The sequence below is a fragment of the Lampetra fluviatilis genome, chromosome 49 (genome assembly GCF_964198595.1).
Source record: "Lampetra fluviatilis chromosome 49, kcLamFluv1.1, whole genome shotgun sequence".
Classification (NCBI taxonomy): domain Eukaryota; kingdom Metazoa; phylum Chordata; class Hyperoartia; order Petromyzontiformes; family Petromyzontidae; genus Lampetra; species Lampetra fluviatilis.
The window spans coordinates 525,412-552,134 of record NC_136323.1 but is presented as its reverse complement, the minus strand read 5'-3'; the positions used below and the strand labels follow the sequence as shown (position 1 = coordinate 552,134).

General features: G+C 47.7%; 1 protein-coding gene across 5 annotated transcripts; it reads left to right on the top strand.

Moving 5' to 3' along the window:
- Positions 1-1,066: 1,066 nt before the first annotated feature.
- On the top strand, positions 1,067-26,688 carry LOC144948401 (uncharacterized). Of its 5 annotated transcripts, none has more exons than XM_078877828.1 (19): positions 1,068-1,417; positions 2,835-2,908; positions 3,269-3,472; positions 3,784-4,538; positions 5,617-5,721; positions 7,147-7,300; positions 8,779-8,866; positions 10,088-10,158; positions 11,130-11,179; positions 11,576-11,731; positions 13,204-13,349; positions 14,401-14,491; positions 15,118-15,231; positions 16,027-16,410; positions 16,971-17,028; positions 18,944-19,065; positions 22,816-22,899; positions 23,548-23,626; positions 24,369-26,688. In XM_078877828.1, the coding sequence occupies exons 2-19, from the start codon at positions 2,845-2,847 to the stop codon at positions 24,530-24,532; spliced, it is 2,889 nt and encodes a 962-aa protein (XP_078733954.1). In that variant the 5' UTR covers positions 1,068-1,417; positions 2,835-2,844; the 3' UTR covers positions 24,533-26,688. The 5 variants fall into 5 exon arrangements, 4 of the variants coding, with proteins under 4 accessions (XP_078733954.1, XP_078733952.1, XP_078733951.1 ...); XM_078877826.1 differs by having other exon boundaries at positions 5,602-5,721; positions 11,579-11,731; XM_078877825.1 differs by having other exon boundaries at positions 5,602-5,721.
- The last annotated feature ends 35 nt before the right edge of the window (positions 26,689-26,723 follow it).

Below are 26,723 nucleotides of genomic sequence, written 5' to 3'. Positions count from 1 at the left end.
GTCGGCAGGTCGGAGGGCATCAGCTGAGGAGTCCCAGGCCGTTCCTGCAAGTTTGTGGGTGGCAAGCGGTCGCCTTTTATCGGTCTTCTTCTCCTCCTGTCGTATGGCTGCTGCTGCTGCTGTAGATGCAGAGCAACAACTAAGACGTCACGTCCAGGCGGTCAAGCCCCCGTGCGGTGTCTCCTTCCTATCTGTGGACGGGGCATCGCGTCGTGATCACGTGGTGTGCGTCGTGATCACGTGGTGTGCGTCGTGATCACGTGGTGTGCGTCGTGATCACGTGGTGTGCGGTCTGTTCGGGATGACCGCAGTCGTCACACTGCGTCGTTTTAAACTTTACATTTGTGCACCATCCGGTATCCGCATCTACTGCTGCTGCTGCTGCCATGGTTTGTGCAGTGGATGCGAGTTAGGGTGGACCGTGAGCTTCGTGGAAGGTCAAACCCCAGGCATCTCGCCGTGTTGTGTCTTCCACGAGCGGTGTTTGTCTGGGAGCTCTTTTGAACTCCATGCAGCTCGACATTTTCGCGGTGGCCAACCTCTTGCGTGGTGCTTCGTGTCACCTGAAGCTCACCCTCATCCAGGCGAAATGGACGTAGTCATACTCGGAGGACTGCGCGATCTCTTGGTGTGGTCTGGGACCGCTTTGTTGTTGTTGTTTTTGCTGCCTTTCCCAATATTCAAAAATAACACTTATATAATAAATTCATTTTTATTTAGATTTAGTGACTTGCTTACCCATTTTGTCTATTTTGCACTCCGATCGTTGTTGTTGTTGTATTGTTGGCTGTTGTAACTTTGCTGACCCGCCCGACTGGATGTCTGTGAAACAAGAGCTTCATGGCTCATCGGATTCCTCCTCCCCAAGTCTCAATCAAGATTATAAACACCCCCCTTCTAAAGCGTGTTGGACCAGTCGATCCCAATATGACCCGCCCACCCCATAGTCAACCCCACGCCCCTTGTGGCGCTGCGCAGTTGGTATCACCCGCCCACCCCATCGTCAACCCCACGCCCCTTGTGGCGCTGCGCAGTTGGTATCACCCGCCCACCCCACGCCCCTTGTGGCGCTGCGCAGTTGGTACGACCCGCCCGCCGACTCCTCTTGCTGGACGGAAGCCATCTCTCTCTCCCTGCCAGGGGCAGAGCGCGCAGGCAGTTACCTTCTAAAAACAATAATTAGTTGCGATAAAAATTACTCACAACGTTTAGTATCTGAACAACGCCACTCATTCGTGCCCGCAGGTGCAGAGGTTGTGGGAGTAGCGGACCCCAGAGGACCCCAGGGGGGACCCCCGCTCGTGGTCGGCCGTTGCGGGACCTCGATCTAGTCGAGTTTCCCTGCAGGACATCCCCTTGCGTCTATCGTTAGGACTGTCCCGGTGTCTCTGCTCGACTTCCCAGCCACCTACTTACGGTAAACATTTGCGATATGCTTTCTTCTTTGTAAGCGAACATTATTCTAAAATACCAAATCTGCAATCCCTGTGCTAGATGTAGGCCACCGTTCACGGGGGTTGGCAGCTAGGCCCAGGCGCTGATCGCCGCGGTCACGAGTCGAACGCGCTTCTTCGTGTTGCGGTGTGTGCCCCGCCGCGTCACCACTCGACTCGAGTTTAAACAATGTGCATTTAAACAGGTTCATTTCAGACATTCACTGTGAACCCTTGGTACCCACAAGGCCTGGACTTGTGCGCCTTGAGGTAAAACGATTGCGCCATGTGGCTTTGTGAAGCGCCTTAGAGGTGCCGCCTTCGTCTCGCTCTCTTGAGCCCTAGGAAATGGCATTGGACCCCGAGAATAGTAAAGATGTTTGTGCATTATTGCATCAATTGATGTGTGCATGTGGAGTGTATATTGACAATTACAGACTCTCCGCCACATTTCGTGATACTGTACTGAACTCCAAAAATCCGCGCTCCGTGTAAACAATCTTGGGCTTGATTCTTTGCGATGCGAACTCGATTAATTATGCAAATGTATAATTTTTTATATATCGATTAATGAGAGTATTTAAAATAATGCGCGTTGCAAATAGGCAGCTGCCTTTGCAATTATCTGCACGTGTTAAATTGTCTCATTCGGTGACGATGGAAGAACATTGATTTAAGAGTTGGTGGTGCTGGTGTTTGGGCAGTGGTGCACAAGGACATCTTATTTCTTAGACTTTTCTTCCTCAGGAATGTGGGGCGGTTAATCCTTCTTTTGAAATGGTCATTCGGCCCAGGAATGCATTGCCTAGGTGCGTTGTACCTTGAATAAACATCCCATCAATGCATTGCAATGTATATATTTTTTACGTAAATGCGTTTATTTTCATAATACGTTTGTGTTATTGAAGATTGGGTCGGTTATTAAGTAGCTACTATAAGGTAACTCATTCATATGCCCTTTTAACAACTGGTAATCAGCAATCAATGTTTTAAAAGTAAACTATCACGCCGCGCGTCTTTTGGACGTGTGCGGGTTTACCCGCTCCAAAAATAAGAGAGACCTTTTTTTAAATTTTGACTTAAAGCTTTCGTGACTGCAGGAATTCATTTTCTTGGGTCTTTCGGTAAAGTCACGTTGCTGTACTACCATCCCCCAATCACCTTGCAACCCAAGCCTACAACAACACCTGGTTTAAAATACTCTGCCTTCCAAGTATGAACCAGGCTTAAACCTGCTTAGCTTCTGAGGTCTGGTTGTTTGACCAGCCACTGATGACATGAGCTGCCGTAACAATTCACATGCTGGCTGAGATTTGTGGCCTACCAAGGTTGTGGCAATTTACTCGTTGAGTGGCCTGGTGTGTGTGTAACGTGTGTAACGTGTGTAACGTGTGCCTGCAGGATTGCAGTTATGGCGAAACGAATTCCCAGCCTCCTTGACAACATGTTTTCAATTCAGCTGCCCAGCAAAAAAGGTAATTGGGGATAATTTTACTCCTGTGTAGATTTTTTATATGTGTGCTTTATTGCTGCGCGGCGTGTTCCAGGTTTTACTGCAGCTTATTTGGTGTGACATCTGACATCTCGCTCCAGTACAACGTGAAAACACATTGGCGACGGGACAGTTTACACCTTTTCACTTGTGTTATTTGCAGAAGTCAACCATTCAGAATGATAATCTTTATTTATCCTGGAGAAATCCGATGAGCTACGGAGCTCTTTTTCACATACAAGGATTCAACATAAGGATATTCACGTGAAATCGCAGCTTCTTTCTACCAGGCGCAGAACACATACTAACCATGCTCGCCGTGATGGTGGCCACGCATCTCCAGGGGAAGGGATCCTGGGACCGGTGCCAGGGCACGAGGAGCTCTTCCCGCACTCCGACGAGCAGCCGCCGCTGGGTTTTGGGCGCCCACCGATCCTCGGCAGGCCGCCGAGGGAAATGCTTCCGCGGCAAGCGCACCCACTCAGCGCCGCTGCAATGGGTGGGAGACACCACGTTGAGTTCTCCGGAATGCCAGACCCGCGATCCGGTACGCTAGCACGGCAACCGCACGGCAACCACGTCAGACAACGTAATAATGCCGTAATCGGAGAAAACGGCACAGCGCACAATATACAATGCGCACCATACTTGGCACACGACCTCCACTCCAATCGCGCCGAACTATATACAACATGCACTGTACATGGAACACACCGAACCAAACTATATACACCGCATCGTACCCAGTAAACAGCACACTATACACAACACACACCGTACTCTTCGCAGCACAGCATACATAGCACACACACCACTATTTACGCTGTACACGGCAGACAATCTGCGCTTTATCTCCAGGAGTGGGCATCCTGGGGCCGGCTCCTGGGCAGGAGGACCTCTACCTGCACTCCTCCACCTTCGGCGGAAGGGAGTTGCCTCCGCGGCAAGGGCGCACACTGAGCCCTCCTCCCCCGCTGGGCCTGCGCCCCCCGCCGAACGACCAGCCCCGGCCCATGCTTCTGAAACACCGCATGGCCGCCCGCGACGAAGACTACGGTGGGCGTGGCGACGACGCACCCGTGTACAGAGAGGCGCAAGACTCGCACTCTTACGACTGTGTGCCCTCCAACGATGACTATGTTACTCAGCATCACACGCAGCAACGCTTTGAGTACGGCCACCAAGCGACACCGCTGGATGGCGGCAGCATAGCGGGAGGCCCCTACGATCGTGAAAACTACGATTGCGACACCTACGAACGCGAGCAGTTCGATCGTGACCGCTACCAACGCGACCCCTACCGACGCGACGCGTACGACCGTGAAAGCTACGCGCCTGCCGCGGACGGCGGCGAGTACGAGATAACGGGGCCCGACCCGTACGAGAGAGCGTCGGCACCATATGGGACGGCCTACGAGCAGGCTCCAGAGGTGCCGCGTTCCGGGCGGGGGCTGCTCGGTTCGCCACCACCCCTGGTGCCGCCACCGCAGTTAAACCCGTACCCGCAGACGAGCCTGCTGGGGGACCCCTACATGCCACGGCCGACGGTGGCGCCGCCGGTGCTGCCTTTGCTGCACACCCCCCTGCCCTTGCCAGTGCGCAGACATGTTGGGGTAAGTGGCTGATTTACAGTTGGCAACTGCATGTTGAAAGCTTGTTATTGTTGTTGTTGGCCTCAAACTTTCAATTGTTGGAAAAAATCTTCCTTGGTTTTCTTTCGTTTCTTTACTAAGTTGCGTCTGACCAGGAGTTGCCTATGAACTCATTGATTTCATCTCACCACTATCTCTTACACGGTCTTTCCATGCTTATTTTGCCTTGCGCAGTTAATTGTGTCCATCTCTCATTAGTTCTCATGACATAGCCTGGCATTTTCCACTTTTTTTTACTTTAGCAAAAGCTAAAGTTGCCAGGCATGATACTTGCCGCACCACTTTCTTGTGGGTTTTTTTACACTTTATTTTTAATAGGTTCTCACGTAGAGGAGAGAAATACGCGGTGCGCACAGTTAAACGGGTGCAGCAGAGGGCAACCAGGTGTGCGCGTTGCAACATGAGGTTTGCACAGACAAACCACCAGTAATTAAGGGGGAAAGCGGGTGCAGCTGAGGTCGAACAGGTGCTACGCTGTGACCGAGACGGGAGATGGGGGGTGATGATAAGAGATTAATGGGACAACTGGCGCCGGCCTGGCGGCAGCTTAAGTAAAAGCACGTGAGGACTAGGGATGAGCAGGGGGATATAAGCAGGAGTGTGTGTGAGCGGAGCGGGGAGTTGTTGCCGGGAACCAAGAGTGAAGTCATCTCACCGCTGCCATTCCAGCCATCAACGGGACCTCAACCCTCACGCCGTCACTGGGCAGATGTTGGCTGAACCCCCCGCCCGGGACAGACGGGAGAGTGGGTCTGAGGGAGTGTAGGTGAGGACAGCGGTGAAGATGCGAAGTTGCTGTGTGCAGAATCGCTGAGTGCGAAGACGCTGTGTGCGGAGTCGCTGAGTGCAGAGCTACTGAGTGCAGGATAAGTGAGGTGCAGAATAGATAATAGCGGGGAGAAGTTAAGTATATGTGACCGTACAGATAGTTATAGGAGTGCCTACTTTAACTGGCGCAAAAATAGGTGAATAAAGTGTAAGCAGGTGACTTGTTACAACGTGTCGTTGTGAGTAATTTTTGAAGACCCTACACCCGCAGACGAGCCTGCTGGGGGACCCAGACATGCCGCGGCCGGCAGTGGCGCCGCCAGTGCTGCCTTTGCTGCACACCCCCCTGCCTTTGCCAGTGCGCAGACGCGTCGGGGTAAGTGGCTGATTTACAGTTGGCAACTGCATGTTGAAAGCTTGTTATTGTTGTTGTCGGCCTCAAACTTTCAATTGCTGGAAAAAATCTTCCCCAGTTTTCTTTCGTTCCTTTACTAAGTTGCGCCTGACCAGGAGTGGCCTATGAACTCGTTGATTTCATCTCACCACTATCTCTTACACGGTCCTCCTATGCTTAATGAACTTTATTTTGCTTTGTGGAGTTTATTGTGTCCATCTCTCATCAGTTCTCATGACATGGCCTGGAATTTTCCACTTGTTTTTGCTTTAGCAACAGCTAAAAGTTGCCAGGCATGATACTCGCCACATCACTCCCTTGTGGGCTTTTTGACACTTTATTTATTTTAATAGGTTCTCACTGTGTAGGCTACACAGGTATCTGTATAGATGTATATACTTGCGTATGTGAATTGGAGTGATGAGTCGAGTGAAATGGATTGCCGCATCAAAGAATGGAGAGGGATGGCGATGGCATGGGGAGGCCTTCATTGAGCAGTGGCTAGAAAAAGTCTCATGCTGATGTAAAGGACAGTGGCTAGACAATGTCTCATCATGATGGTGAAGAAGGTACAGTCAAACCTCATTATTTTGGTTCTTGGTAATTCATAATTGGGGATAATTCGGCTGCGCCTTCGGCACATACGCTGTATTAGTTATTCGCCATGAGCCGAATTGCTGTACCGAATAGTCCAATTTCGGCATACACTTGGAGCGACGCCACTCGCCACGACCAAAACAATGACTCAGTCTGGTGGCGGCGCGCCTGGTGAGCGTCAGTGCAGACACCTTGCTTTGGATTTTACCTTGTTTATGCACTCTGTGGAAGCCAAGCCTCTCAGAAATGTCGTCTACACCTACATGAAGTAATAGATAGGGACTGGAGTATAAATCCCTTAGTCTGTGAGACAAATACAAAGTTTTGGGATAGAATTGATGCAGGTGTGTCAATGCGTATGGTGTGTGAAGAGTTTGACGTAAAATCAAGCACCTGTTACGACATCAAGAAAGGCCGGGAAAAGATTAGGGAGCCTTAACCTTGGAGGATCCTAGCAGCTCCACAAAGGTACAGAAGAGGATCAACGCTGCAGAGTTTGTTGATTTGATAGTGCGGTATATTAGTGGGTCCACACAGGAGCGTGCAGCTGGCGTTCATGTCCTCGGTGTGGACATTCAACACGCCTGGCAGGAAGCACTGGGGAATACCATTGTACATAATTCGGAATATTGGACAATTCGGCAAGACCAGAACTCCATGTGTCGAACTACCAAGGGTTACTGTATCTTCATCCACCAGTGGAGAGACAATATAATAGCGGAGGACAATGGAGTACTAGACATCTCCGTGGATAATGTCATGTGATCAGCATTTGGTTTTTCCTCCGCACTGTCACTGCTGTCGTCACAGCCTTACGAGCGGGACAACCGTGTCGCGTCTCGTAGCCGTGCCCGCGGTGGGCAGACGCGCAGCAGCAGAGGCCGACTCAACACGTCTGCCGCGAACAAGCGGTCACAGTCTGCCAACGGGCACGGGGGCACCGCCTCCAGAGGAAGAACGCATGGTAGGTGCGGCGGGGTGGGTGAGTTAAGGCTGCCGGAGGTGTAGAGATGTTGACGCATTTATACAAGAACAAGAATGCGATGAGGTGCAAAAGCCTTTGCCATTGCAGCACCAACGTTTTGTAACAACCTTGTTTCCTCCCTTAACGTCATAAATCTTCCTTCTAAAAATATCCTGAAGCAGAAGATTAGTGCTGGATACAACAATCCTTTGCAATTGTGATTTGTAACTTTCATCCTTGCTCATGTATCGATAGTTAAATATTTCTGTGGAATTTTATTGATGGCGACTGTGTGTTGTGTGGTCTGGGACTGCCTTCGCTGTTGTTTTGCTGTCTTGCGCAAGTTTGGGAATTGGTGTACTTATACAATTTGAACTCGTATACTTTATTTTACATATTTATGTTTAGTGATTTGCTTACCTTTTATATACTTTGCACTACAATTGTGTTTTGTATTGTTGTTTTAACTTTCTGACCCGGCCCAACTGGCCATCTTAAAAGGAGCTTCATAGCTCATCGGATTTCTCCAGGATGAATAATGATTCTGATACCAGTGGCCGAGCGTGGTTGGAATAGCCCCTGGTGCAAGGAATGAAATGGGGGCCCTCCCTCTGTCAAATTTTCCCCTACCCGCCTTTTCGCAGCCCTTTGACATATATACTAATGTACGCATGTTGCACTTCTTTCGCACCGTACGTAGCCAACTGTGCTCATCAACGTGCGGGAGGACAACAAACTGAAGACAAAAAGCAATTCTAAACAAATGAGTTTTCAATCTAGATTTAAAAGTGGGGATAGCTCCTTTGGCTTCCGAATATCAGAAGGAAGAGCGTTCGAGACGGCCGCAGAAGCGCATCTGAAATGAAGCAATGCAGTGACCGTCTTTGTTCTATGGCTAGCCAAAAGCTGCTGCTGCTGCGAGGATGATCGGAGTTTGTGTGATGGTTTATGCTCCTTGACGAGATCAGAAATATATTTTGGTTCATTTGTAGCATGCCCTTTGTGTGTAATGAGTGCGACCTTACAACGTCTTTTTTCGGCAACCGGAAACCAATGCAGCTGGGCGAGCACTGGACGGCCACCCCCATGCAGTCATTCCGCTGCTCATTCAAAAGCGACGCCACCGGTTTGCGCGTCTCGCTGCCCTCCCTGTGCTCGTTTGCTTGCTCGCTCTGTCTCGCGCAATCGTGTCCTATACCACTGGGGCTTGCGTTACAAAATAATCTCCCATTAGGGGCCCCTCGTCTACACAATTGTGCTCTGAGGCGTCTTGTTAAGTTGTGGGTGCAATATAAATGTAATTTGTAGCGGAGGAAGATCGAGGGCACCCCAAAGCTGATGGGCTGCTGGCCATTGTATTGTGAGAGGTGAGCTTGTCAATGTCGCTACCGCCACAGCGAGGCCTGAGATGGATGCAGCCCAAGGATAGCTGCTTATTGGTAACCTGATTTGTGTCTTGCTGTGTCTGTGTTGGTCAGGTGTTGGGGGCACTGGGGATTCTCAGATAAGCACAGCAGGAAAACATGGCTCAGAAGCACCCCCAGAAAAGAAAGCCAAGCTACAGACGTAAGATTCACACATTCCAATACACTTCCTCTTTGTAAACCAGCCATTCTGTGTTTTATAAACACACATACATCACCACGTTTTCTTTTTGTAGCCCATTGTAGTCCAACCAGTAATGTTTCATGATAATGTCCATGTTACATGCAAGGACTTTCTCATTTGGGAGGACAGATTGTGAAAATGGGAGTTCAGTTCTGACCAGCGTCATCTCGGTTGAACATATTTCACTTTGATCATCATTTGCCATTTCTTTATTTGTTTATTCTTTTTGTATTTTGCCTGGTAGTAGGATTTTCATTTGCTTGGTAGTGGCTGTATACTGGATTTGGGTCCTTATATATAATTAATGTACAGCGTTATGGGATCCTATTAGCATGAATGAAACTTTATAAAATTAAAGTATTCTTATTATCTTAGGTCAGTAATATGGTGGAATGTGGTCGAGTTGCTTGACTTAATTCAAAGAAGTTGACGGTGACGATCTAATTTCAGCAGAGGCTACCCTCAAACTTAGTCATGTGGATCTTCGATCTCTGGCTGCAGGTAAATTGTGAAGGTTAACTTCACTCAATGCATTTGTGAGCTTAGCAATGCTAATGCTTCTCAGAGAGGCTTCTCAGAATGGCAATAATATGTTTTTGTACCCAGGAAAACCTCACTTTTAGGAGTCAAAATAATCAATACCGTCTTTGTTGAAAAAATATGTAGCAACAGAGACAAGAAGACAATCTCCTTGATATATATCTGTCTCCACAAAACAACATAAGTTATTATGTGCACAATCCATCGGCCCTACGGCCTACTGGGGTTAAATAATTTCAACAGCATTGATTCAACAAACTGGACTGGTTTCATCACCGTGGCTTATCAGCAGTCATGCTTGCTTGCAAAAATGCTGTTGAACTGCCAGATTTTGAAGATAAGGACCCTCTCTTTAAAACATGGGTCCAAATTTTTTGTACAATTATAAAACAAATTACTCGAAATAATCATTAGCATTGTTGTGGAGAATATAAATATGGCCTTCTGGGAGTGAATAATTTCAGCAGCATTGATTAAGTGCAAACAAACTGGACTGGTTTCCACACAGCGTCTCATTAAAATCTTGGCTTCCTTGGAACAATGCTGGTAAACTGCCAGATATTAGAGACCAGGATCATTTCAACGATCTGTTGAACAGAATCGTTTGCAGGTTTTTTTATTTTGTTGTAATGTTCACAGTCGCGACGGAGCGAAGGATTTGGAGAAACATTCCGATGCCTCGGCCAAAGCTGGGAACAAAGGCGACAACGGTGGGGGAAATGAAACCTCTTTGACACAAGCGTAAACATCCATGCGCGCACACCCCCCGCATACACGTACACATTGGTCTAACTTAGTTCGTATGATGCACGCAAAATTTATTAATTAATCGCTCATGTTCGCATCAATGCACGATACGTACATGATTGTACAGCTACACTGGCAATTTGAGACCCAAACATTGTACCTCCTGGCTCTTGACAGCGCTTTGAGATCCTTTATGAAAAGCGCTACGTAAATTTAATTATTATTACATCAACAGGCCGTTGCGCATAACTCCTTCATAAATGGAAATTAAAGTCAAGCCACACTGCGATTGTGGTAATGCGACTCAAACTATGGGCCATATTTAGTAAACCACTGTCTTCTGCATTCCTTCAACGGAGACATAGCAAACCTTCACGTACGTTGTCCTGAAGCCCTGTAGTGACTGGCAGATCTCGAAATTGCAAGTTAGTTCCTGTACATATTGCCAAACGAGAATAGAACTAGCAATTGGACTATTTTCCGGCAGTAGAACATCGCCACAGTGCACCGTGCATTTGAGTTTTGTGCGCGGCCTCAGCTCATAGCGGTGTGGCACAAGACACCTGAACCAGTCCTGGACGTTGCCCCCCTTTGCCAACCTTATACTGACCAGTGTGGTGAAGTATGGTCAAACAGCCCCCATAATCAACGCAGTATATGGGACACGTGTCCACTAGTGGATTGACAAAGGGCTCTAAATCGTTGTTATGGGGTCTCAGGCTAAACACTGAGGTTGTAAAGGTAGATTTTTTGTAATTAAGTCAGTGGAATTATTCTTAAAATGTACACTACCATCCACATTTATATATGTGCATATACATAACTTGTACTGCAATCTACATGTAGAATATGCTTGCATGTACAGAGCCTATCGGCATATGTGCTATATATATAATAAGAATGTATGGGAAATGAATTCTGTGTGTGTTAACAGAGAGCAGCACTGAAGCTGCTGCCGATGGAAATGACAAGAACAGTTCAGAGGTAGGAGGCTCTTGCCTACTTAGCTACTTCCGTGCCGACCTAGCTACTTGCTACCTCCTTACCTGCCTGCCTTCCTAACAGCCTACTACCCATCTCCCTTATTGTCTGCCTGCTTATGTATCTGACTATTTGCCTGCCTATCCAACTACCTTTCTTCCTGCCTACCTTCCAGCCTGTCTACCTACCTACCTGCATTCCTGTCTGTCTACTTGCTTGGCTGTTCACATACATAATAACGTATTCACCGACTTATCCACTCGCTCATCAAACGACCCACCTGCCCGTGTACCCTCCACCATACCTAGCCACGTGATAGTGGTCGATCTTGCTCGGTGAAATTCTTTCCCATCCATCTCCCTCATTGTGTATTCGTCCTCTGCATGGCCTTTGCCGCAGAAGAGCCTGCTGACAATGACGATTCAGCGCGGAGAGAGCAGCAGAGCCTTCAAGGGTGGCAGTCCGAGCCAGAAGCATACAGAAAAGAGCGACGCGGTGGAAGACAAAGTTCCCATCACGTGCCACCTCTGCAACGTCACCTGCGCCAACAATCGGGTGCCGCCTGCACTCCTCTGCATTCGTTTCAGACTGCTGGGCATCACGTTGTCTTGGTTATCATCGGGGCAGTGACGCGGTCGAGCGGTAGCGCGTCCGCCACTTGTTGCAGCACTAATGCTTCCGCTTGCTTCACAGTGGACGTCAACGATGCCGTTACGTTATTCAAAAATAATATTCCATTTAGTGCCGGTGTCATAGTTCAAATTAGAACATTTTCCCACAACGTACTTAATTGGGAATAAACATTGTATCATTGCCCTCTACTTGAAACTACAGAAGGCTGAAGCATGGTGCCTTCATGATCGCCTTGCAGTGCTATAACTAAGGCACAAATATATGGACTTGATTTGGTTTGTTCATCACTAGAACGATTGTCATTGGGTTATTCTGGTAGAACAAGGTGTGGGTTGTGATGTTGTTTGGTCATTTCCTAAGTATTGGCCTGTGTCCCTTGGCAGAGGGAGGCATTACTATCATTGACTTAAACATTGTCAAGCAGTGCATTATTACTGTTCTAGTTAAGTGCAGGATTATGATTTTATACTTTGGAAATGATCATTTTCCAATATAGAAATTTCGTCTTCTTTGTAAAGAGTGCATTTCTGGATAAATATACATTACTATATACACATTAATGCTGTTACTTAGAGTTCAACTCTTTGGTCTTCACAGTTACAGACACTTGTCTGTTAACACCGGAGTTGACCTGTCGTCCCTTCCAAAGTGGTAAAATGTTTGTGCTGACACGGAACATCTCTTCATCCCAACCTCCTGCATTGCTCACGCGACTGGCCTAATGGATAAACTTCCCTAGCGCCTCTGATTATTCCTACTGAGAACCACTCCTAACTACAGTTGGCAGCTTCGTTTCGAAAAAGCTGCAACGCAGGCCCCCAGTGCCCAGCTTCAGTAACGAAAACTGCCAAAAAAACAGCAATGCCCCAGCCAAGTGTCTTGGATAATAAAGACCACATCAGTTGAATCCTCCAAGTGACTGGCAAATAGCCCATTGGGATTCCTTTGCACTGTTTTGGTAAACACATTTGGACACGGCTGTGAACCAAGTGGGTAACCTGACACACTCGCCCATCAATGGCACTCACCGCATGATATTGTTTTAGTTTGTCTAAGTTGCATGTCATAACCAATTAATGTGGATTTTTATGCTCGTGAATGCATTGAATTATTGACATGAAACTCGATTATATATGCAAAAAACATGCCAATCGACACTTTGGATCGAACAAACAAAACTCCACAAACGAGAGCAAAACACTCCAAGAAACGGTATAAATTAGACGGTACATACAGCACAATACGAATAGACAATTCATGACGGGTTATTGAATCATCAGGCAGATTAACCCTTCGGGTCCTTCTAGTTTTTTGTTTGTTTACCGATCGTCTTTTTCCTGCTTTGCTGCTCGGCTGATGCTTGATCGTTGTGCGCCCATGCTCTCACCCCGCAGCATTTCAAGAACCACATGAACGGTGCGATGCATGCACGCTGCATGCAGGAGGTGCAGCAGAAAAGCAGCGTGCAGGTGGCCATGCTGCTCGCCCAGGATGGTTCCAAATCAGCTGAACACTGCCTCCTCAGCGTCGTGTCGCCTGAGTGAGTCCCACCAGCGATGCCGTACCCCCTCCAACCCTCCCGCCCCCTCCCCCACGGTGTATGTAAACGATTAAAATAAACTTGTTTTTTTACCGGGTAATGCCCACTGAGCTATTAGCTTTTTTCAGAGGCGACCTGGCCACAAATAATAGCTCAACAAAGTGGATTTTATGCGGCCAAATACTCTAAAACTCGTGTTTTTAAATGTGGAGGGGAAAATCGGGAGGACCCGGAGAAAAATCCACGTGACCACAGGCAGAGAGACGTGCAAACTCCAAATATACAGCAGGCGTCAGGGTCGGGATCGAACCCACAACCTCCTATATACTGGATGAGGCAGTTAACATCTCACCACTTAAACCAGTTCAAAGCTAAGCTTGGGTTTTAATAACATGTTATCCATCCACTTAAGGTGATATTCAACGTTAAAGTGTGCTTTTCTGGATTGGCCTTCGTATTGAGTGTGAATTTTGTCAAGCTTTAGCCATGCACTGCTTCGGGCCTTCTTAGGATTTGAATCAGGATTTCTGCAGCAGTGCAGGCAAATGCCTTTCCAGTTGGCGCATTCCAAAATGTTTCCGTAGTAATTCACAGGCAGGTGTACTGTCTTTTTTGTGGCTTGTTTAGGTGAATTCATTATTTTTTGTGTAACTGACACATTCTTTATTGTCAGCATTGGAGGTTGCACAGTTGCACCCTTTTGGGATAATTATCAGGGTTTCAAACTTAGTGCACTGTAATTGAGGAACTTTTAAGTCATGTTTATTTGTACTGAAGTATAGACAAATACGAAAACAATACAGTTAAAATGTTAAATATAATTGTACTTTTATGGGCAATTGATATCACAATAAATGTAATATTGAAATTGATGCCATTGTATTGTGAAAAATAATTTCGCAGAAACCCTAGTTCCTACTGAAAGCAGAAAGCAGGCATCCAGGATCTATTTGGTGTAGGCTTAGTGCTTCGATATGAGTCGTGTAGCCCCTTGACCCACGGTTGATTTGTGTTAATGTTGGCACGTGTGTTGCGTGTGTGTTTGCCACAGTCTCGGCAAGCCAGCCTCCCGCTGGTGCAGCACGTGCAAGGAATACTTCACCTGCAACGTGGTGGAACATCGGCGCAGCCAGATACATAAGGTAGCGGCTCTCGCTTCCACAGCCACTGGGAGAGCACGCTGGCGCGCGCACACTAGCTACTCGACACGGACACAGCTTCCCGGTCAGCCCAACGCCGACGGCCTCGGGAGCTGAGCTTCCAAAACGCTCTCATTTTGCCCAGTTTTACCAGGGCCGATATAATTGTCACCACTAATACAAGCCTGTGTTGATAAAAAAAAAAAACTGTTTGGATTTCAGGGTGTCTTAAAACAAAGCTGCATCTCAAGATGCTATATAGAAGCAGTGTGCATCGTAGTTTTATAGAGAGAGGCAGCCGAGCAACCATTGTTAAAAACAAACTTTAATGATTATCTTTTCTTGAGCATAGAGAGTAGGGAGGTGTAGGGGGCATGGGAGATCGAGCAGGAATTGCTGAGCCTTTGGAATGTTCAAGACTCGTGGAGTATGGCAACGTGGACCTGGGTCATACTGCTCATCCTGCGATGAAACTGGGGCTGTTCCTTTTTCTGGAAGAGGTTGTAAAATCATAGCATCAGGCTCTACAAAGCCTTAATGCGTACTTAACCTGTCACGTGCATCATTGTAATGTTAGCGCCACATGGTGACAAACCCTGGCTGTTGCTGCTGTTGTTGTGTGCGTGTAGAAAGCCAAGAACTCGACCAGACCGTACTGCACCATCTGCAGGTGGAACACGCGTTCTGTGCGCAAGTTCGTGGAGCACATGAGCTCGGAGGAGCACAGGCAGCGCGCACAGCTGGTAAGTAGGGGAACGCCGGCTACGTACGGTGCGATAGAAGTTCAACATGCATACATACGTACAGATGCAGTGGGTTCACTTGAGAGACACACTAATTCAGGAGGCAACACGTTTATTCTACGACCACAACGGGGTAACTACATAACCAGTAACCACCACGGGATAACTACATAACCAGTAACCACAACGGGATAACTACATAACTGGTAACCACCACGGGGTAACTATATAAACGGGTGGGGTGAGTCGGCACACTGCCTGACCCACGATGCCGAGCACGAAGACCGGAGACCGAGGAGAAGACGTAACACGGCGGATTCCATTCGAGCAGACAGCCTCGATGCAGCCCCGGGACTCCCCTTGTATGCCCCTCGGCGTGGCCCTCTGCGCCCTCGGTAACGCCCCCTTCTGGAACCGACTTGAAGGTTCTTGGCCCTACAACACGTGTCCCCTCTGTCACCTTTGGCCTACATCCTCACCTTGCTCTATCACGTGCCCTTGCCAGCCAATCTGGCTACTACATCCTCAAATGCCCCCTACTCTGCCAGCCCCCAGAACCATGCTCCCTTAGAGACCTCTCCCGTGACATCGTGTACTCTGCTGGCAATGAGTTTCTACACATGCAACTCATCTCTCTGTCGGTAGATGGCGGTAGGCGCCATAGTGACCCATGATATGTCACAACACATGCAACAAGCAGAAATGTGCTACCGCTTGGCTGCGTTTTGTCACCAGTTTATGAATTCAAACCACGTTAGCGTTTTTTGTGGGAATATTATTTTAATCTTTCGACAGGTGCAGAGCGGCAATGCAGGGAAATCTGGACAGAGCCCAGGGCCAACGGAGGAGCTGATAACGGTGGACGCCGTGGGCTGCTTCGAGGATGGAGATGAGGAGGACGAGGAAGAGGACGAGGAAGAGGACGAGGAGGATGAGGATAATGAGGAGTCCGCAGGGGATTGTGCCATCAAGAAGCTGAGAAAAGCCGTGAGGCCGGCAAGTGACAGCGCTGCATCCCACGATGGACAGGAGAGCAAGGAGGACATCGACGAGCATAATGATGATGACGATGACCGCGAGGAGGAGAAGTTCCACGTCAAAGTGAAAGATGAGGACATCGGCAAGATAGGAGGAAGCCAATCGGGCACGGAGATCGTCAAAGAAAAATTCAACAAAAAGGTGATTCAGTTTTTTTTGCTGCCAGCATAGTTTTTCTGATTTTTGTATTGAGAGCGGTGACATCGTGGGTCGCACATTGTGCTCCCAATCGACAACTGGGGTACAGCTGTGGGCCTCGATGTACATCCATCACTTTCCGTTGGAATAAACCTGGACTGGGTCTGGCCTCGTTCGACTCGGCCTTAAATGACGACTTGGTGTGGTGTGTAAACAGCACTAGGGGACAGAGTGTCGGGCGTAATGCTGGTCACACCAATCTCTTTCGCACCGTACCGATCTGAACGTGCTTAATGAATAGCTCTTACCCTTCCGGGCTGGAAGACTAGATGGGGGAATTGTGATCACTTTGTGAGTGCGTGGCACTTGTGCAGCCTGGGAACAGTTTCAAGAATGCCACATCTGTGTGTGTTGCTCAATAATTGTGGCGACGCCTCTGAGCTGGGCCCACTAGCGTTCACAAACTCGCCACAACGCGAGCATTCACGGGGTTTACTAACGGCGCTCGCCCCAGTCGAGCCCGACTAACACTGATGAATTTACCTGTGTGTCTGTGTATGTAGGCGATGGGTGTTGGGGGAAATGCTGCGGAGATGGAATATAACCCCAAGGTGGCGTACGGTAAGACACGAGACGTGGAGCTGCCTGCTCTGTTACCGCATTGAGTTCAAAGACTTTCGGCCAAGGATTTATGGCCTTGGGGTCCTGCACATTACTTGACACGCCTCCTTGTGGTTCTCCACAAACAGGGAAAGCCTTTTCCCCATTTTGGGCAGCAGCTAAAATTCAAGTAATTTTTGGATAACACCTAATGTAGTATTGGCTTCTCTTAAGTGATCAATTAGTGTTTCTCACACTCTTTACGTGAGAGCTAGGCAATGCAATGAATGGCTTGATGCTGATGTGATGCCTGTTAGTTCGTGCTTGATATGAGGTATCACTCAATAATTAAATAGTAAAGCTATAATCCGTATTGCGTTCTCCTGCCGTAGTGAGATAAATAGTGATAAATACCACATCTTATTTTTGTAAGACCGTAAATCAAGGGTCGCCCTCTTTAGCAAGGTATCGGTCAATCTGGCACTTGACGCTAGCAATATTGCCCATACTATGAATCACCTATACTGTGTTGTGTAGTGCGTTATGTAGATAGTACCAAATAACTACAGAGGTCCTAAAATTCATATTTTTATTATAACTTCTGGGGTTATAAAACTCCTATCAAACACATCTTACATATGGAAGAATCGTCATCTAAATCCGAGTGTAAGAACTAGCCGGATTTTTTCACACGCGTGATGTGTGGATGCTGTGTGCATTTACTGCAGCGGTTGTGTGCGAGTGCGTGAAGCTGTGTTGAGTTTAGCACTGGTTAATTCCAGTGCTCTCGCAAAAGAAGTTATAAGTGAACAAGGCCTCGTCCTAAAATAAGCATCTGATGCAATGGTGTTGTCCACATGACCACCTCGTACATATTGCTGGCCTTAGCAGATTTTTTGTTAATCACAGAACTTGCCTCTGCAGTATATACAGACGGAAAGAGGGTTGTTGATTTAACGTCTTAACTGTTTTTTTCCAATTGCCTTCATACCCTAATGATGGCTTTTGCTTGTAATGTCCAGGCATCCTGATGCCGTTGGGGTATTTCAATCAGCTGTGACTTATTCATTGGTGCTAAAATCATGACTCAATCTAAGTTCCTCGTGCTCGATAATGCTCCATGTAAAACATTGTTGTTCATGGCCTGCTGGCCAAAAAGTTAATTATTTTTTTCTGTCAAAGGAATAATTTGTAATAGTTAATTTGTACACAGTATATGTAATTTTCAAATCCCAGATATGGCGAACGTAACCCCACCCACAGCCAGTTAAACCAGCACCATGCTGAGTACCAATCTGTGGCTGGTCAACACTGGATAAGATTGAGAAGATGACATGAGCACCAACCATCCAGTGCTCACGATGAGGGAGGTCAACAGGCATTGCCGGGTTACGGAATAGTTTTGGACCGCTTGGCGTGTGCGAGGGTATGTTCTGTCCATATAACCACATTCCTCTCTGAGAAGTCACTTCTATGATTCCACGAGCCAGGAGGAGGATTTTCCTGCCATGTCTGTCAGCCCACGGCTGTTCCTTCCCTCACTGCAGCTGGGATGGTGGCTGCTCATCGTATTAACAATCCCGTCTGCGCGCCCACCCACAGATCTCCGTGTCCCCCCCTCTTATCCACCCTTCCTGTGATCCCATCTTCTCTCCGTCTTTGTGTTTTTCACGTCTTCCTTCACACGCAAAACGCCATCCTTTGGCAAGCACTCTCAACTCTGGAACTTTCACGATTTAAATGAGAAGCCTTTCGCCACCACTGCCTTCAATCTCCTGCTATCGTCGGATCGCTTTAAAGGAAGCAGTCGTTTCCTTTTTTCACTTCACGCACGAGGAACTCCCCCGATCTTTCCACCTCCTTCCTCGCACGCACACCCAACGCTCTCTCGTGCCTTCCCTTGCTCTGCCCTCCCTCTCCCTGTCCCCCCCAACAGGCGAGGAGTTTGTCGTCACCGTCAGTGGCTTGCTCTGCCACCTGTGTCAAAAATTCTACCGCGCGGAGCCCTCGGCGAGGCTGGCTCACTGCCGCTCGCACGCTCACTTTCTCAAACTTCAGGTATACGCGCGGGAAGGCCCGACCGAGCGCAGCGTCCCCCACGCACCCTCATGCCACCAGTTCTCTCACGCCCCTCCTGAACAAACGCCCCGGACGCTTCGTCGCTGTACCCAACGCGGACTTTCCCAACCGCCGGTCCCACTTGGCTTCCCTGCCAGAGATTTGCCCCCCCTCCCTCACGCACTTTCGCCCACACGCGTGGTTGTTGCGCTACAGCCTAAGTGGCAACACAATCGGCCGGCATCAGAGCCTTCAAAATTTTCCACTACCCTGGCCTACGAGTTGAATTTATATTGATCCCTTGGTAGTGTTGAAGGCCCCAGATGTGTTATTGGTAAGCAACAAGCGATCCCTGCGTGAAGTCTAAATGATCGCTATTGCCGAAGAAAGGTGCAGCCGAGTCTCAAGACCTTTTTTTCCCTCAACAGTCCTGATTTTGAGATGTTTGGCCAGTTCCTCCCTGAGTATTGATTATTTTTACCTATAAGTGGTCACATTTATAGACGACCAATACCATTATTAATGTGCATCTACGTGAAAAAACCGTTATATATTTTTAACCTGAATAATTTTCCGTTTTCAGTCATTCAAGGAGGGTTGGGATTTTTTCCATTTAATTTTAAGAATTTTTTTTTTCACTTGATATGATACCAGTACAGCAGCAGAAACCCCCTCAAACGTGAGGGGCTTACACTCAAATGTCTGCACAGACAGATCCGTGAATCCGCTGGCTGGACAGCCATTAGCACGGTTGGCTACGTACGGTGCGAAAGAAGTTCCATCGTACATACATACTCGCAGTGCAGCAGGTTTTGAGCATTTCGCAAATATACATGATCCCCCAACCCTTGCCTGCCAAAGTGTTGGATCGCAGTGTGCCTCGACGAAATCCATGCATGACAGGCAATATATCACTCAAACTCGGCTGTACAGACAACTCCAGAATTGCCCAACCTGGTGTTGCCCTTTTGCCTTCTAGCTGATCCCTGAGTGATCCAGCAACTCTCCAGCAATCACTGTGTTAACAGGTGTGTCTCAACACCTGCTAATACACCTTTAACTTAAGTGTCTGGTCATTTTAATTGTTTGAGTTATGCATCCATGCATAAGGTGAATTTATGACATCGAGGGCAATTTTATAGGCTTACATGCACTGATTGCCATGTCCAGAGAAGGCAGGATTGGAAGAATTCTGTTCAACTTTACATAAATGCCAGAAGAGAAGAGTTAAGTCCCGGTGATTGAACCACTTTCACTTTTACATGGGATCATCAGCAGTGTATAACCATGCCACTTCACTGCCACACAGGTGCCTATGAAACAACACAAAGCCCAGTTGCATTCTCTGTCTTTTAATTGAAGGCAATCTTTTTTTCTGCCATTGTCAGGATGTGGTACTTACACACAAGCGGAGGGAAAGTTCATGGCATTGTGGCTTTTTTCCATCGTGACATCCAACTTCAGCCCTTCACTATACTCTGATTTGACATGCTTACCTCAGCCCACACAGACATTAGAACATATATAATGTTCCCACTAGCTGCATGATCATTAATACGTTATCCAATTCGCAATCCGAAGATAAAAACTAGTTTGTCTCGTGTCCGCTAGGTTCAAACGCCGGTGAACCCAGTCGAATGGGTGACGTGTTCTATGGATTTCATCAACACGTGCAATGTCAGGCTGAAGCACAGCAGCGTGATACAAGTGACACCTCTCCCACAGTCCCACTTCTCCCTGGAATTCTTGTCTGGCAGCTGAAGAAATTGAACTGTGGCTCATTTGAAGGCCAATGTAGACATTATTATCGAGGCTTCACCCCCCCCCCCCCCCCATTTCCTACGCGTACATTGTCAGTAGACCCCCCCCATACGCAAGAGAACGCATTTGAGTTAACCCCCCCTCCATGCGTACGTACTAAATGGATGGCTCCTATCCTTCTATCGTAAGCAGTCGTCCTATAGCGGTGTTTCTCAAACTTGTTTGGCCCATGGACCACTCTGCCCCACCCCACCCAAACACATTCACTTTTCTCTCTCAATACCAGTCATACCAAATTATTTATAGTACTGGATCATAATTTTTTTTACGCACCTGTAAGGTTTTTTGGGGGGGGGGGCATTTAGATCTTAGATAGTTTACCTCATTAAAATGTTAAATTTAATATAAGTAAAATGTTCATGTCTGACACAACAGGTAAAAATGTTGCCATTGTCCGAATCAACCTGCGTTGGCAGCACAGCCCCGCGGACCACCTGGAGGGCCACCGGCGGGCGGACCACCATCGGTGGGCACGCTCTGAGAATCCACTGTCCTATGTTCTGGCCATAATTTACGACTGTGCCTCTTTGCTTCTCTACCCCACACTGTTGTTGTCAATTCAAGATTTGGCCATTGCCTGTGTAGGATCTTTCACCACATACATTCCACTGTTTACCATCACTTTCCACCAGAATTATCAAAATATAAATCTGTGCATAGGTCTTTCTCTGCTTGGGCAGAGGCATTTTTGTTTTCTCCAAAAAACGTCAAGCACAAAATGGTCAATTGTATTCAGCCTTCGACTCGCACTTGAACCCGAACCGTGGTATCTTCAGCTGTGCTTGTACTCACAGACTCGGTCACCAATCATTCATCCAAGTCCCCTGTTGACGCAACAAGCCCCAAGAGCCCATGAACACAACAGGTCGCTTGCAAAGGAAACCTCGGGCCTAATATTACCACCATTCATCCAAAGATCCCCTTTCCTACCCTACACGGTCAAATTTCAAATGTCCACATTTTCCAATGCCCACATGACAGAGCGTGCCACTTTTAATGCACACATGTTCCTGTCCCATGGCCGCAATGGAAGGCGCTCCGATTTTTCCCCGAACGGCGAAGCTCAAGGAGGATGCAGACTCGGCACGCCCAGCGGAAGAGCTACGGTTTTGTGTGGCAAGCCTCGGGCGAGCCACAACAACTCCCAATTCCTGCAGACGCGGTATCCTGCCTCTAGCCAGCTGCCCGTATTGTACGCGTTCTCGCCTCTGTGTGCGTTACTTGTGGAAAACAGTGTTTCCCTTTTTGTGTCCACCAATGAAAAAGAAGACTAGGTCTCTGCGAATGCCCTTGCTGTTTTATTAAGATTGAAAGATAGATGATCCCTACAACAGATAAGAGCCCATTCAGACCTGGAGCATCTCTAAGAATTGTCTTATCGGCAATAACAGCTTCGTAGCTTGTCCCTAGGCTCTATAATAGTACGGCAATGTTTTTTTTATTTGACTAATAGCTTATAATATAATAGCATCCAACCGCTTGTCAGGATGGTGAAGGCCTCCACTCTGCGTGAGTCATCGAGATTGTTTGACCATACGTCTTCACCCTGATCAATGCGGATGAAGGTGGTGCGCATGATATTGCTAGCCGTGGCCCGGTTCGTAGTGCAGCACGTTTTTTAACCCTCTGTCACCGCGCTACCCCCCCTGGATTATCTTACCGTTTTGTGGAGAGCGCACGAGCAGTTGCGTTTCAAGTTTCGACGATCATGTTCCACTCACCACAGCAAAGTGCGGAGGTAATTAACGACGCGGGTTCGCACGCAGTGCTGAGCTGAGTAGGTGACAGCAGCTGAGGCGTCTGTTGGGTTCAAGGGTTTAATGCTGTGCGTGCGCGAGTTCTGGGCACGGCACGTGTGTGCGTGCACGTTTTTCACCTTTGGATTAAATCGTTCTATTGCGCTGCCCTGCTGGATGTACCGCGTTGCAGAAGCACCTGCAGGCTAGCGGCTCCGGGCAGACTTCCCAAGTGCATGGATCGAGCAAGTGGGGCATGACGAAGGCCCAGAAGCAGGTACGGAGAGTAGGCAGCGTCCCCTGCTGGCAGTGTTGGCTCGGGATTTACTCTTGGGAAAGGAATTGTTTCTCGGATGACGTGGATGTGTGTTTGTATATTTAGGGTGTGCCGTCTATTATGGCCTGTACCTACTCGGGTCTCGTTTCCTTGAACCTTTTGACCAATTAAATAATGTTGGACAGCTGTACTGAGGTGGTGTTTTAATTACAGAACAGTTGATTCCCACCCACCCTGGCCTCCATCCCCGACCCCCCCGTCCACTCCCCATATGGATAAAAAACATGTAAAGTTGCAGCCCTGCATTTGCGAAAGAGTTTGCATTAAAGGAAGCACTATTATAAAACATTTGACAATGTCTGGAAAAATGCAAAAACGTGCGGAAGGTTTTTGTTAAGAATGTTTGCATGAAGTGGCTGGAAGTAAATGAATTGACAAGTTTGGCCACCTGTAGGGGGAGGACGATACGAACTTATCAATCACAGATTGACAAGTTGCAATGCAACCAGCGTGGGTTACCTTATTTTATATATGTGGGTTGTCAGTATTTTACACGTCACCGATTATTTAATTAGTAAAGTAGAGGTGAGCATGATCCGTGGAGAATGCCTGGTTTGTAGACGGTGTCGGTCTCTGCGCTCATTGCAGCCAGGTGGGGAGAAGGATCCAGAGGGCATGGTTGGTGAACCCAATGAGGTCGACATCCTTGAAGATGCTCCTTCCAAAGGTACACGCACGCACTCCAAATACTGCGATGCGCGATCACACGGTGGTGCAGGGTGTTACAGGCTCATTTAGCCCTGCCAACTGCTTGGGTAGCCCCCGCCCATTACTCAGGTAAGCACCGCCCATCGTCCATATCACGGGTCAAGTATGAGAGCAGAACATCTTCACCTGGGACAAAATCCAGATTTTTGCGAATGCTTCGGGACACCAGGTCGCACTCATCACACACAAAGTGCGCTTGCCACAAATGAACCACAGCACCTTGCTGATCTCGTCAAGGAGCATAAACCATCACGCGAACTCCGGTCATCCTCACAGCAGAATATTTTGGCTAGCCATAGAACAAAGATGGTCACTGCATTGCTTCCTTTCAGATGTGCTTCTGTGGCCGTCTGGAACGCTCTTCTGATATTCGGAAGCCATAGGAGCTATCCACTTTTAAATCTAGATAGAAAACTCATTTGTTTAGAATAGCCTTTTGTCTTCAGTTGTCCTCCCGCACCTTGATGAGCACGGTTGGCTACGTACGGTGCGAAAGAAGTGCAACATGCGTACAGGACGGCCTTTGTGAAGCTGTCTGATCCAGACCTTAAAACTCACAAAAGTATCTGAGACCTTGGCTTTCACCACATAACTTGAGCTCTCACTCTCTCCTCGTGTCTTCACTTTGTAGGACTTCTTTCCACCTACGTCCGCCAGTCCGGGTGTTTGGTAGCTGAAGTTTGTTTGATGTGCCGTTTCAGAAAGTGGCGAGGGAGTTCAAGATAAGGACGACCTCTGGCTGGCTGACCACCAGAGCACGGATGAGGACACGGACTTCTTGGAGGGGCTGCTAGCGCAGGACGATGATTTTGGCTACTCCATTGGCCTCGATAAGGAGGAAGACCTCAATGATTTCCCCATTTAGTTTCCAGCCCAGAGGCATTTGCGCTTGAACAGAGCTCACGAGAGCCACCTTTGTGAAATATTGTGGCAAAGGCATATAACTGAGTTTCAATTAGCGTAGGAGCCCTTTACATTATAATGATTCTATTTTAAAGACCTTTGTCTATCCACTGCTGGATGAAGGCCTCTCCACGCTGTCAGATGTGGGGGTTGTTTGACCATACTTCACCAGCCTGGCCACTGGGTTGGTAAAGGTGGGGGTCAAGGACCGGCTCGGATAACACTCGCAATGGTTGTTTGCGATGTCTGGCATTTAAATTTGAATCGCTTGCTTCATAGCGAAGTGCGCTAACCATTACGCCACCACCTCCCCCGAATTGCATTATAGCAGCGGCGAGGAAAGTGAAAGCACACAAAAAAATTAAGTGTACAATTCTGAAAGTCTCGTGATTTTTCTATGAAGGGTCCTGCAAGTTTCAGTGGTGGGCTGATGTATATGTAGTACAATTGACCATTTTGCAGGGCGTTTTTTTTACTCTTAATTCCGACGCCAGCACACGTATGCGTGTGTATGTGTACGGAACTGGATAATTTCTGTGCAGCGGTTTGGGATTAAATTGAATGAATGACGCTATATAAAGTGAAATTATTATGTTGGAACTTCTTTTGCGCCATAAGTAGCCAACCGCGCCAATCGGAGGTGCAGGAAATGCTGTCTTGTGAACGACGCACCAGTACAGCGAGTCCGCGATCGACGTCCCGATTTGCATTGAGAAAAAGTAAGAAAGAAATTAGTTTCCAATCTGGATATAAAAGTGCATAGCTGCTGTGGTAATCATTTTAATATTTTTGTGCAAATTTTGACCAAAAAAAGTATCCCAAAAATATGAAGTCAATGGTAAATTCTCTTGATTTACATTCAACTTTAAGTCGTGTTTCCCAGGGACGCATCTCCAACGTAAATAAAGGACTTACTGTTTACCGTCAAACTGAAGCAGGCGGCGTGTATATATATTTTTGTTTTCTTTATTGGGGATACCCGTTGCAGTCGAACCGCAAGCATGTGGGAATGAGCGGCGAGACGTGCTACCGTCGGGGGCCATGTGCACCGCCCCAATGTGAGAGGATAATGTGCGACGTGTAGCAAGTTAAAGTTATCTTACAAACAAGTGGAAGTTGCCGTTCTTGAACACCCCCACCCCCACCAGGCCTTTCCACGCCCCCTCTCCCTCACTTTGTCCGCCTTTTCCCCGGCACCGACGTGCTCTTTGTGCACATGGCCATATCTCTTCCCCAACCCTACACGGCGCTCCTCCATAAGCTCAACTGTCTGGCCACCATACCTCTGCCCCTACCACCCTCCACTTATCCTCCTCCATGGCCATTTACAACTTCACGCATGTCCCCCATACCCCACTGCCTCTCACCCACGCTGCACCCATCAGACACGCGGACTCGCCATCACACTCCACCTTATTCTGCCTTGCCTACCCCTGCAGCATCAGCGCCAGCCCCTGTCCCTCCATCCATTCCATCACCTTCCTTGCTGAACGCCGCCGTCGGATTTCATCTTAAAGCGTCCTAGAAAGGGCGCTTTATAAATGCGAAAAAAATGTTTCTACTCGTTTAGTTTTGGGAATGTTCGTAATTTGATTTTAGGTTTAGTGTTACTGCAGTGGGAGGGTGAATGAGTGAAGAAAGAAACGGTAAATGCAGAAGTCTCTGTTAAGGGAAATGTCTCCTTGAGAGTGCATCGTCAAGAAGAAGTTATGTAATGCAGTTACCATACGTCTGACAAAGTTTTTTTTATGATTTTATAATGGTAAGTTTTGAAGGTCGAAAAGGAGCTTGTGAATACATTTGTTCTCAGGCACAATGTAGAATAATGGGCACGGACATGAATCGGCTTTGCTTACGAGCGTTGACTTTTTAAGTGTTGACATTTAAGTGCTGTACAAAGGTGCGTGTGTTGCTTTGGGCTCTTTTTTAAGTTGTTACAGGAAAAAGTGATCAAACCATCAAAGTGCTGTCTTGGCACATTCTTTATATTTTGATGAATTTCAGGTTTAAATGTCGCTGGGTTTCCAATTAGAATTCTAAAATAATCACTGCATTGTAATAAATTGTGCCCCCATTACATGTTACTTTAATTCCGAATAAACGTAAGTGTGTGTCTTACTGTTGAGTGGAATACATTTTTTTTAAATTGTGTA

Coding starts and splice junctions, on each gene's coding strand:
- LOC144948401 (XM_078877825.1), top strand. CDS start 2,845: ATGGCGAAACGAATTCCCAGCCTCCTTGACAACATGTTTTCAATTCAG. Junction 7,301..8,778: donor CTCCAGAGGAAGAACGCATG/GTAGGTGCGGCG, acceptor TGTGTTGGTCAG/GTGTTGGGGGCACTGGGGAT. Junction 15,232..16,026: donor ACAGGCAGCGCGCACAGCTG/GTAAGTAGGGGA, acceptor ATCTTTCGACAG/GTGCAGAGCGGCAATGCAGG.